At 42.6% G+C, this 12,776-nt stretch overlaps 1 protein-coding gene across 1 annotated transcript in view; it reads right to left on the bottom strand.

The window, feature by feature from the left end:
• BORA (BORA aurora kinase A activator) overlaps positions 1–10,201 on the bottom strand; it is a 68,659-nt gene extending 58,458 nt beyond the window's left edge. Inside the window, exons 1-4 of the mRNA XM_082248345.1 lie at positions 10,051–10,201; positions 8,873–8,976; positions 2,738–2,783; positions 366–447 (exon numbers count right to left, since the gene is read on the bottom strand). Of these exons, the coding sequence (XP_082104471.1) occupies positions 366–447; positions 2,738–2,783; positions 8,873–8,976; positions 10,051–10,197 (379 nt within the window). The 5' untranslated portion in view covers positions 10,198–10,201. The remainder of the gene's footprint in view (positions 1–365; positions 448–2,737; positions 2,784–8,872; positions 8,977–10,050) is intronic.
• Between the last annotated feature and the right edge of the window lie 2,575 nt (positions 10,202–12,776).

Below are 12,776 nucleotides of genomic sequence, written 5' to 3' on the forward strand. Positions count from 1 at the left end.
CATTACCATTTACTACCAAATGAAACCCTAATTTGTCCTAAAAAAAAAAAAAAAAAAAAAAAAAAAGGTATATACCACCTGGATGCACAAAGAAGTTGTGATATGTTCGGTTTTACTAACATGTCAAAATTGCACTTAGGCATTTAGATTTGTTTTACCCTTAAGCTTGAATTTTGTGGCTATACAAGTCACCCAACAGGAAAAACCTTTCCAATGTATGTGTTTAGGCTGTGTATTCAGCAGCTGTCCTTGAGTTCAGTTTTACCTAAACTGATGTGCAGAACATTATATATGATCAAACATGAAATTCTTAAAAAGGGTAAAAAAAAAAAAAAAAAAAAAAAAAAAAGAAGAAGGAGACCTACATTTTGTTGAATGAAACTGAGCAGCTTGTTTCCCTTCATGTTGGGTCCAAGGTGAAGGAACAATTACTCTTTTTGTAAAAAACTACAATAGAAATGTTAAAAGCAAATATATGAGCAATAAGTATATGAATGTTGCAATAAAATAATAATATGCGACGACATCCCAAATTCTCAAGCTATGCAAATACTATTGTTCACAATGCATTAGGGCAGATCCATGATAAATAAGAGGACCAGTAAGGAAAAAAAGGTTTCTCTGTACATGGGAGATCCTGACCCCTTGCCAATTAAAGAGGTTGTAAACTCGGTAAAAAAAAATTTTTTTTTCTACAACCTGAAAGAGAAATACATAATGAGCTAGTATGCATCGCATACTAGCTCATTATGAAATACTTACCTTAGAACGAGCCCCCGCCGTCCTCTCACCTCTATGACGGGCGACATGTCTAGTTGCCCGTCTTCCGGGATCGCGGCATCCAGCCATCTGATTGGCCGGAGCCGCGGTGACGTCACTCCCGCGCACGCGCGCGGGAGCCGACAGTCACGGCACGGGGCTCTGAAGGAACGGCACGAGCGGCCGTTCCTTCATAGCGCATGCGCCGGTGACGTCACTGGATGCATCGAAGGTAAATATCTCCTAAACGGTACATGTTTAGGAGATATTTACAGTACCTATAGGTAAGCCTTATCATAGGCTTACCTATAGGTACAACTTCCCGAGGAGGGTTTACTTCCTCTTTAAAGAGGAAGTAAACTTCCTCTGCAGACATTACCTATAGGTAGTGAAAATATCTGCTAAACATGTACCGTTTAGGAGATATTTACATGACATGCAGCCAGTGACAATCACTGGGGCATGCGCTCTAAATGAAAGGCCATGGGTGCTGTTCCTTCCAAGCCCGTGCTGTCAAGGGCAGCTCCCATGAACATGAACCCGGAAGAGACTCCGGGAAAAATGTCAGCGGTGTGCGGGCGTCGCTTGAACAGCTTTGTTCTAGGGCAAGTATTACATAATGAGCTAGTAAGCAATGAATACTTATTTATAATTTTTCTGAGTTTACAAGCTCTTAAGGGAAAATTGATAGGTCTCTCAACCCCCCTCTTTGGGTTGGGGGGGGGGGGGGGGTAGGGATTTACAAAACTGGAGACGACAGCATCTCAAGCAGGTAGGTTACTATACACAACTTCTCCAGATTCTATCTTCAGCTTCATCGGTTAGCTTTTATTTTAACATTTAAAAAGGTAACTCCACTTTTGCTGAAATAAAATATTAGCATATACAATTAGCTTTCCTTGTAAATTTGCAGTGCTGTCAATTCAATCCAATATGGCAACCTGGAGGTGTTCTGTATACAGTTGGCATACATAATACCTCCAAAAACATTGGTTCCCGTTTGTGTGAGGCGATACTATTCCATGGTTAATCACTTTTAAAAAGGGGATGCACAAACTGCATTTTCTCTTGTGAGAAGACGACCTAGTAGATCAGCTGGATTAGGAATGAACCACTCTCCCATTCTGAAGGTTGGGTTCACACTAGCTACAGCCTAGTCTCTCCGCAGGGGGTCTGGTTTGAATTCACACCTGAATCGGAACCAAAAATGCACAAGACCCTTTCCAAATGTGTACCGTGCACACCCCGGAGGGGTGTGAACTGGCTCCATTGCAAGGCCAGGCACAATCTCCTGTAATGCGAATTCGATGCGGGGAATCCTGCATCCAATTCGCAAAAGTGTGAACGCAGCCTTGAGTAGGTAGTCTGGTAAAAACAAAGAGCTAGGTCTTCACAGAAAAAATTATGCTACAACGTTTTTTAAAATCCTTGCAAAATACATTGATCATCCAGAGGGGTTTATTTTTTATTTTTTTTTTTTTTTTCAAAAAAGGGGAAGAAGTTACTGTTTAACCTAACAAGCTGAAAACAAAAGCAGGTTGCTTGCCATGCACAGCTGCTTCATATTAGGTCTGTTCCCGTTTTAGTAAATTCCTCTCTTTGTGCTTTTGGGTATTTGGGAGAGGGAGGAAAGGGGGGGGGGGGGGGGACAGGTGACCTCCACCCATGAGGCAGTACTTGGGCTTAGAGACCAGTTACTAAACCCAAATACTGTCACATAACAGAGTTTGCAAGAAATCCTCACTCCCTGGTAAGCCTCACAGTAGGTATTTTGTAGTGGCTATGACAAAGGAAAGAGCAAGTAGAAATCACTGTGAAGGCTAGTACAATTGGCTCACAAATACACTCTACGCTTATTTTTTCTTTCTAATATTAGGTCTCATAACATGACAGTTGTGTTCATAAAGATACACATTTCTACAACACAGTAGCTGGGAACCCCAACAAAAAAAAAAACATCTGTGCCAGCAGTGGTTACCTCTTCAATAGCCTTTTGTCGTCTGTCCTCTACTTCCTTATCCATCCTAAATAATAATAAGACAATGTCACGATATTTGCATACAAATTGTAGGGATCAGAAGCAAGAATGACTGAAAAGGCCTATGTGGAAAACCCGTCAAGCTTGCGAAAAGGTTTTTCCCCTTAGGGACCTGAATGTTATTTCTATTAATTTAGGGGTGCCAAAGCGCTGGCCTAGCTGGCTCACGGTTTCCGTAATCCCCGAGCATCAGTGTGACAGAAGCCGGCGCTTGAGAAGGCATGTGGCTACAGTAGAGAGAAGAAACTTTGCTCCCTGTTAAAGCAACAGCTCCTGTCCCATATGGAGTCTATTTGGTCAGGCGCTAAACTAAACGGGAAGCATTGGTTCTGCTCTCTACTGCAACCGCATGCTTCCTCTAATGACGACTGTCACATTGATGCTCAGGGATGGAAGGTTGGGAACCCGCCATCTGAGACAGCAGCCACCAGGGATACTCACCAGCCACCCGCCCGCCCCGGGGGGGGGGGGGCAGCCAGCAGCAGCCGCCCGCCCTGGGGGACAGCCAGCAGCAGCCGCCCGCCCGCCCTGGGGGACAGCCAGCAGCAGCCGCCAGCTGTAATCCTGAGGAAGAATTGAGGATGGAGGTCCGTTTGTATTTAAACTCAAAGAGCAATGGGTTTATGTAAACAGGAAGTGACACCGGTCTGTACTATTCGTCTCTAGTGAATAATTTTATTATCCATCTGTTATCAAAGTAAGTTGCCTTAACATTATATAGAGTTCCGAACATGATCCGTCTTTAAGTTTATATATTTAGATTGCCAGAATATACTGTTTAATGTGCACCGGATATGATGTCCGTTCACAGTACAATATAAATGGTGTCCGTACACCGGATATGATGTCTTTGAAAACGCCCAATAGGCGGGTGAAACACGTTGACGCACTTCCAGTACGGCTCTGACGCATCGTTACACTTCCTGGATCGGCCGTGGAACGCACGCTAATAGCGGCGTCCACAACAACTTGTAGTTTATACACTGCTCGTTTTATATCCCCGTTTGGGAGTATGTTTTTCTCCACTTGGAGCTTATTAATAAACTGTTTGAAACGTACTTCACTATATGCGGTGTTTTGTTTCTAATTTGGGGGCCATGGACGTGACTCAGGCCAGCTCAAACACCTGGTACCACGTGGCATTGCCATAGGAAGTCCTTCTCCTATGCAATATCCCAGTAACTACAGGCTATTCCTATCTGCCGCTCTGGTGAGTGGGGAACCTAGAGGGGGTCACTGTCACCTGGAGCACCTTATATTTTATTTTGCACTAAAGCACTTTGGATTTTATTGATCACTTCTAATGAAAAGGACTTTTTTCATTCAAATAGATTTATACACTTGTATGATTTAGTCGATTGTGGAGGGGGAGATCATGGCCTAAAGCAATCAAAGAGGTATAATGGCACCTTCCCCCATATAGTGTACATACGGAAAGAGGAGGGAAGGGGCTACAGGTCAACCAGATTGGTGGAGCTGTACCTGGGGGGGGGGGGGGGGGGGGGAAGGGGGGATCTTGGAAAAAAGAGAGAGAGGGAAAAGGGTGTAAACAGGGAGGGGAGCCAAGAGGGCGGGGAAAAAAAAAAGTGAGGAATGAGTCAACAGAAAGCCCAAAGGGGAGGCATAATGGAAGACTAGGTCACCCTCAGGGTATTGTTGTACCCCGGGGGGGAACCTACCAAATTAGGAGGGGGAGCGGCAAATTGATGGAAGAGATTGGCGCAGACATAGGACCAGGTAACAAGGCCAGATATAAGTATTAAACTACAAGATGATTTGTTTGAGACATAATAGTCTAACCCTTGTTTGGTGATCAGAGTAGAGTGTAGAATTTATCTATACGTTTTTAAAACCAAATGGAGGAATCTGTCAGAGATCCTGAATAATTTAAATAAAAGAGGGGGGGGGGGAATATATATATTATATATTTAATATTATATTAATATTGAGCAGTGAAAGTAAAGCCGACCATAAGTGTCCAGAACAGGAGTGCAAAGTCATCATCTAAATGATGAACAGATACCGCCACCAATTATTTCAGGAACAGGTTGTGTAAAGATTTATTTATCCAACGTCGCATACACTGCAACATATAGATATCTATAGTTCGAGAGAGAGAGATATCTAGTAGAGAGTCATTCAACAAGTGTTAAGTAATTTATGTGAGATATTGGAATGAAAAGTGCAGATATATAGGGTGAGTTTTGTAACCCTTATTTATGTCAAACAGTATTAGATGTTAAACATGAGAGAGAAAGCTAAACTTTAATTGTGCTGTTACACTGATATGCAATCAGTCAAAAGAAGTATAAAGTAATAATGCTGGGATAACAGATATAGATAGGGCAAGCTAATGCGTGTATATAAAGGATCTGTTAGGATGGGTCATCTCCATAAAGTGTTTGTCCCAGGTTTTAAGCTCCGGTCTGTAAAGACAAGCATCAAGGAGCAATAAATCAAGAGTTGCAAATATAAGTCTGAAAGTCACCAAACAATGGGGAAGCTAAAACATTCCTTACCGGTCTACAAGCTATTGACATCAGAGCTTATTTTGCCACATCAGTTCCATCTTTTCAGCAAAGAATGGCAAGTATATTGTTTTGATGTGAATTTTTAAAAATAAACAAAGCAATGCAGATCAGATGAATGTATCCATGTAGTAGAAATCAGGATTGAAACCATGTTATGGCTGTATTGAGGTTTTATAATTCTAATCAATATATTCTGTACCCTTAGATCATTGTAACATGCTCAATATGTATGTATAAACACTTTTCTGGACCCTGAGGAAGCATCCATTGCGAAACGCGTAGTTCCAGCAACGGTTATGCATCACTGTATACCCTTTATGGGATATTTCCAATTAAATGATCTGTTGTGATCAAACACTGGAGATTTTATGACTAATGTATGCAACTTGTATGTGAATATATTGTTGTGGAATTTTTCCTCAGGTACAAAATACCCGTTAGTGATACCAAATCAGAGAGATATATATATATATATATATATATAAAAGATCAGACAAGACTCAAGATGGCTGAATCATAGTGACCTGATTTATTACAGCGTTTCTGGAGTTTATATATAATGAGATCAGACAAGATATTTTGTGATATTTTTTAATCAATTTTTTTTGTTGCTTGTAATGTATACGCATATACAGGTATCTTAACCACTTGCCGACTGCCTAACGCCGATCTACGTCGGCAGTCAGCCCCTCACAGGCAAAGTGACGTAGGGCTACGTCACTAGCTTGTGAGGGTCTAGGGAGCGAGCGCGCACTCCCGCGTGGTCACGGACCCCCCCGCGCGTGTGACCAGCGGACCCGATGTCCGCCGGTCACTCGGCGATCGGCGGGGGAGAGGGAGAATGTCAGGCAGCTTGTGTAAACAAGCCACCTGTCATTCTCCTCGCTGTAAAGACACTGATCACACGGATCTAGTATGTAGATCCGTTGATCAGTGTCCTTACAGCTCAAGCCACAGCCAATCACAGTAGAAAGCACGCCCCTAGGGATACACACAGCCCCTCCCTCCCAAATAAAATTAACCCCTTCACTACCAGTGTATTTTTACAGTAACAGTGCATATGTATAGCACTGATTACTGTAGAAATGTCACTGGTAACCCCAAAAGTGTCACAAATGTCAGTCAAGGGTCCGATCTGTCCGCCCCAATGTCGCAGTACCGGAAAAAAAAAAAAAAAAAAAAAAAAAAAAAAAAAAAAAAAAAAAAAATCGCACAGGTGATCAAATACCACCAAAAGAAAGCTCTGTTTGTGGGAAAAAAAGGACGCCAAATTTGTTTAGGTACAGCGTCGCACGACCGCGCAATTGTCCGTTAAAGTCACGCAGTGCCGAATCGCAAAATACCCCCTGGTCGGAATGGGGGTAAAATCTTCCGGGGCTTAAGTGGTTAAGAGGCACATTTAAATCCCCCTTGGTACAGCTCCACAAATTTGGTTGACCTGTAACCCCCTCCCTCCTCTTTCCACTTGTATGATTTATTAGCACTTTATGCACATTATATATTTTTAATGTTTTAGTTTTCAATATCCAATTTGTATTTATGCTAGTGCTGTTATTTTGATTTCACATTTTATGCAAGTTTTTACTTAGTGCAACAGCAGCTGCATCACATTTTACTTTATTGTATTTATCTCAATTTATTCATTCACATTTATATTTTTTGGTATAGAGCGTGGGTTTAAATTAATATTTTTTTACAGATGCACTGTGCTGCACTCTCAGTGCGGGTAAATCACAGTGCATCAGTGTAAAAGCAGCGTTAGGTCCCTTTCACACGATTGACCTAATCATGTTCGCCTGTCCATTTTTCAGGCAGACCCAAAAAAAAAAAAAAAAAATGAGTTAGATTGGTTTGATCCCATCAGTAACATAGTTGTAATGCGTGTCTTCTGCACACTTTCGATTTTATAGCAAGTAGTCATTTTAGCACTTTGTTTTTTTTTTAATAATCTTGGGGACTATTGAACAATTATTCTCCATGTTGTGGAGATGCAGGAAAAGGGAGTGGAAGGCAAGTTTACCAAAAACACTACTGGGCAAGATTGACATCAGGCAAAACGAGAAATTAGAAGTGGAGTGCATTTCTGTTGGATTGACAGGTACACTATATTGTTAAAAGTATTGGGATGATTGCCTTTACACACACACACATGAACTTTAATGGCATCCCAGTCTAAATCTGTTGAGTTCAATATTGAGTTGGCCCACCCTTTGCAGCTACAACAGCGTCAACTCCTCTGGGAAGGCTGTTCACAAGGTTTAGGAGTGTGTTTATGGGAATGTCTGAAGCCCGATCTATGTTCGGATCATGTTCCAGAGGTTACTGATAGGCAATGGGGGAGCAACGCCATGCCTTCTCACCACCTGTTTTAACCCTATTTTTGCTGACAAATGCAACCAACAACCAAGTGCATTACACAAGTTGGGTGAACTTTACTGCGGACACGATGCATCGCGGCATGTAAACACCCTCATCCGCTGCCTATTTCAGCTTAAGGGATGGTGGTTGGCAAAAAATGTGGCTCGACTGCAGATGCAGTCTTTGAAATAGATGAAAGGCCTAAAGTTTGGAAAAAAAAAAAAAAAAAAAACAGCGGTGGGAACATGTCACATGTTCCCAAAGGTAGAATTATCTTTTAGATTTTAACAAACTCTACCAAACATATTTTGACGTTAAAAAAAAAAAAAAAAAAAAAAAACCCTTCTTCAAAAAGAACTTTTTATGAAAAAACAAGCCAAGTTATTACCTTGTACAGCCCTCAAAATTTCCACTCGCCTGCTTGCATTTGGCGAGTGGAGTTTATTTGAAGGCGAGTTTTCCAGCTTGGCTCAGGTGGTTGCGGATCCGCTCAGCTAGGGTGGGGGGCGCTTCTGCTCGGCTTTAGACAAGCCGCAGGAGCCGCCTCCTTAGTCATCTCTATGAGGGCTGTGAGCCGCGCTGCACACTGCGAAATGTTTCCAGCACAGCCCCATGGATTCTCTTCTCACTGACATTCCGGACTTGAGGCGGCAGAAAAGATGCGTGTCCCAGGGCAGCAAGGAGGAGGAAGAAGAGTCGGCAGCAAGAGAAACTTCAAGGTAACAGCCTACTGGGTAGAAGTTTGTGCAGGGACAAGGGAGTAAGGGTCGGGAAGTAAACAGAGGAGTCTGGGTCTGGCCATGCCTGCACACAGAGGAGGGGGAGGGAACGGGGGGGGGGGGGGGGGGGGAAGCATCCATCTCCACAGTACCTGCACCATCTCTGCAGTCTCTGTCTCCTGTGCCATCTCTCCAGTCTCTGACCCTCTCCTGTACCATCTCCTGTACTATGTCTGCAGTCTCTCTGGCTGTCTCCTGTACCATGTCTGCAGTCTCTCTTGATGTCTCCTGTACTATGTATAATCTAAATAAAATATGATAATTTATGAGGGTGTGTTTAGGGGCGGAATTAGGGTCAGGCCAGGGTAAGGGCAACTGGTGGCAAGTAACTCTTAAGGCCTGGCTAGTAACCCAGGATTTGAAATTTTGAGCCCTGACCTTGTATGAATCAGACACAAACAACTTACTTGGCGTGGCTCAAATATAAAGCCTGGCGATGTATATCCTCAGGATCAATCTCAACAGGGTATATTGCCGCAAGCTGATCAATTGACCATTTAAACTGAGGAGTCTGGAAAAAAAAAAATAAAAATAGTATGCTTAGTAAAATACGTGTTTTTTTTTTTTTTTTTTACTTTAAATAAGAATCTCAGTTCCTCTGCGATTAAAGTGTAAACTTGAACTAAACCTTTTTTTTTGTGCAGAACAGTGATTTCAATCTCAACAAGCCCAATTAAAATTTTCCACAGAGCAAAGCATTGTGGCTGCAGTATGCGTACCATCCCCTCCGCGTTTGGTGGGCAAATTGGGAGCGAAGACAGCCGAACAAGGCCTTAAGGTAGTGCATGGTGCGTCAATAAAAGGTCATTTAGTCCGGGAGCAATTAGAGGCTTCCTTCCTTTAAGGATTAGAGAAGCTCCGAACCAAAACATTTTTAGTGGCCAATGACTGCATGCAGATCACAAAGATTTTGCAGAGAAAAGGCAGCGCCCTTGTGGCCTCCAGAGTCAGCAAACCTCTGTGCTATTTGCCCATAAAATCCTGCCAGTATGGGTACATCTAGGAGCACCAGGTTAGGTATTCTCACCTATTGCATCATGGATAGGAAGGGAAAAAAATGCAGGATGGGCTAGAAAGGGTGGGGGGAGTTAGCCAATTTATTTAACCTGGGAGATGGGGTTTAAAACACATACAATGATCCAGCATAAGACTAGCACCTTCTAAGTTTTGAGTTTCAGGCTCAGTTCACACTGATGCAATGTGTGAAACGCAAAGAAATCGCTGAACTTTCCACATTACATTGCGCCACATAGCCATCACACAGTGTTCATGTGATCTGTAGCAGGTGCAAAAGTTAGCGACACCCCAAAGCAAGCCGCAGAAGGCAGGGCGTTTGCTGGAATCAGATTGCATGGGTATAAACACCCATACGATTCCAGTGCAGAGAAAAAAAAAGGGGGGGGGGTGCCTGCATCTTTTTCGTGTGGATGTGGTGTAATTTGAGCCATACAAAATGATGGGTTCAAGTTGCACCACACAGAATTGCATACGATTTGCACAGGAATGCGGTGCCATTCCAGTGCGAATCACATCAGTGTGAACCCGGCCTCATATAAAAAAATGTAAGTTTACATTAGATACTTACAGCTGAAGATGTCTCCGGTTTAAACACGGTTGGACTGGAAACAAATGGCTCATTTAAGCTGCAGTAATCATTGGGACTCTCAAAAGGGTTAAGAACTGCTTTCTGTCCTGGAGTTTCTGGTGTTACCTGAGCATGAACATCACCCATTTCAGAAAAGAGACAACTGATACCTGTGCACAAATAAGGGGAAAAAAAAAAAGTTTACTAAAAAAACAGATTACAATAACCACTATAAAAAAAAAAGCTAAAGATAAACTAAAAATGGAGATTTTAATAATCAGTAGAACACAGGGATTTTTTTCAGCAGGTTGCAGCCCCGCAACTCCGGATTTCTCACCTAGGCATGTATGTCACCCCCTAGCCTCAGGCCTCTAAGAAAACGGATATAAGGCATCCCAAGAGGCTTCGGGCCAATCTCCACCACACTACACAGGCAAGAAAACACAGCGCGCCCCCCTCTCCCATCAGAAGAGAAGATGGAGGTGTGGGATCTGGAGTTCTAAAAAAAGTGTAACTCAACCAGAGGACTTTACTGCCCCACAACCGCTAATGTGAACAAGTATTAACAGGAGAAAAGGGAATCTTCCCATGGGGGACATCTGGCTCATTTACACAGGCAGCTGTCAGCAAGAATCACAGAGAAACTATCCCCCCATGAACACAGCTCGAACAGCTGCAGCATGGCCACATTTCTATTCTGGACAGACCAAGGGCCGCCACCTAGCACAGTTCACACAACTGCTGGTCTGAGCGGTTACTTGCGATTATGGACTGTGGATAAAACCGCTTTGTTTTTCAGGGACAAGGTTTCTGACAGCAGCTAATTGTCCAGGCTGTATGTAGCTGCTCTATCCAGAGGTAGCATTTAAAGCGGAGTTCCAGCCTCGAAAACAACTTTGACCCATCCACTTGCTGAAAATCCTCTAAAAAAGAACTGGATAATCTCGATTTTTTTTTTCCATTTACTTACCTTGTTTTTGGAGAAAATATACTTACCTTCCTTCCTTCCACTTCCTCCATCTGCAGCCCGCGCCGTCTCTTCCTGCTTGCATTGATTCCTGGGAGCTGAACGCTCCCAGGAGTCAATGAGCCTGCACCGCCCCCGCTCGTCACTTACATACCCAGAAGCTGTGCAGGATGACGCGCTTGCACCAGAAGTGACAAGCGGGGCCGGTGCAGGGCATTCTGGGACTGAAGAGGACACCCTGGTTTCAGCTGCCCAAAAGCTGAGATGGCAGCGCTGGACAAGAAATTTTCAAGGTAAGTATTTCTTCTAAAAAGGTAAGTAAAACCTGGGACAGTTCAGAGGCTATCATTGCTGCAATGCACTAGCCCTGACTGTCCCGGGGGTATTTTAGCCCAGTATATTTCAATGACAGGTCAGTGGCGGTCGCAGCTATCTGCACTGCCAGAGTTTCCCTGTGGCAATTGCTGCTGGAAGCACACAAAGCACAAATGGAGACAGAGGAATTTTATAGAAATTTCCTCCGACTTCCTTCATGAAGGGGAATCTTTGCAAGGGGACACAACGCAAACCTGACAGAAGCTCCATCCAAAATTGTTTAGCTTTCGATATATGTATAAGGGGGGAAGGGGAATATGAAGGATAAAATGGGGGATAAAAAGGATATTGCAGGGGATCGGCACGTTGGTAGAATGTATATAATGTGGTATAAATTATATATAAAATAAAAGTACATGACATAGCATCAATGTAAAATAGTTTATAGAAAAGCCGATGCCCTATATAGGTATTAATGAGGTAAAACGGGAAAGGGGGGGACAAAAGCGGGACTTTAAATGAGGTGTGCGGAGTCGGTGGTCACAATAAAGAATGCAATTTTATAAAGATAAAAGTTTTAATGTATATCATGAGGAAATAGCATATATGGCATAAACACATTGATACAGGTGACATCAACAATACATGTGTGAAATGGCACAATCCCAAATGGCACAATTTGGCTCCTGACGAGTGGAATGTATCCACGAAACGCGTCGAGTCTAATATGGATGCACTCCTTACCAATATTAACATGTTACCTGTTTTAATGTTTTTATCAATGATCTATTTTTCTCATTGTGTATTTCTTGAGTTATTATTTGGTATCTACGATGCCTTTTATTACATTGGGATTGTGCCATTTCACACATGTATTGTTGATGTCACCTGTATCAATGTGTTTATGCCATATATGCTATTTCCTCATGATATACATTAAAACTTTTATCTTTATAAAATTGCATTCTTTATTGTGACCACCGACTCCGCACACCTCATTTAAAGTCCCGCTTTTGTCCCCCCCTTTCCCGTTTTACCTCATTAATACCTATATAGGGCATCGGCTTTTCTATAAACTATTTTACATTGATGCTATGTCATGTACTTTTATTTTATATATAATTTATACCACATTATATACATTCTACCAACGTGCCGATCCCCTGCAATATCCTTTTTATCCCCCATTTTATCCTTCATATTCCCCTTCCCCCCTTATACAATGAACAGGGATGGAGGCGGCTAGCCCTGGGCAGGCACCGCCTCATTTAAAGTCCCAACTGTCTTTGTCTTTTTGTCTGTTTTGTCTTTGTTTGTCCTGTGTTTTGTTATATATTTTTTGAATAGCTTTCGATATACTTTACCCTTCCACACATTGTGTGTGTTAGTCCTGGTCACTAGCCTATGGCCAGGGACACACCTGACTCCAGCGATGTATATGTGT

The sequence above is a fragment of the Pelophylax lessonae genome, assembly GCF_965119305.1.
Source record: "Pelophylax lessonae genome assembly, chromosome: 2".
NCBI lineage: Eukaryota > Metazoa > Chordata > Amphibia > Anura > Ranidae > Pelophylax > Pelophylax lessonae.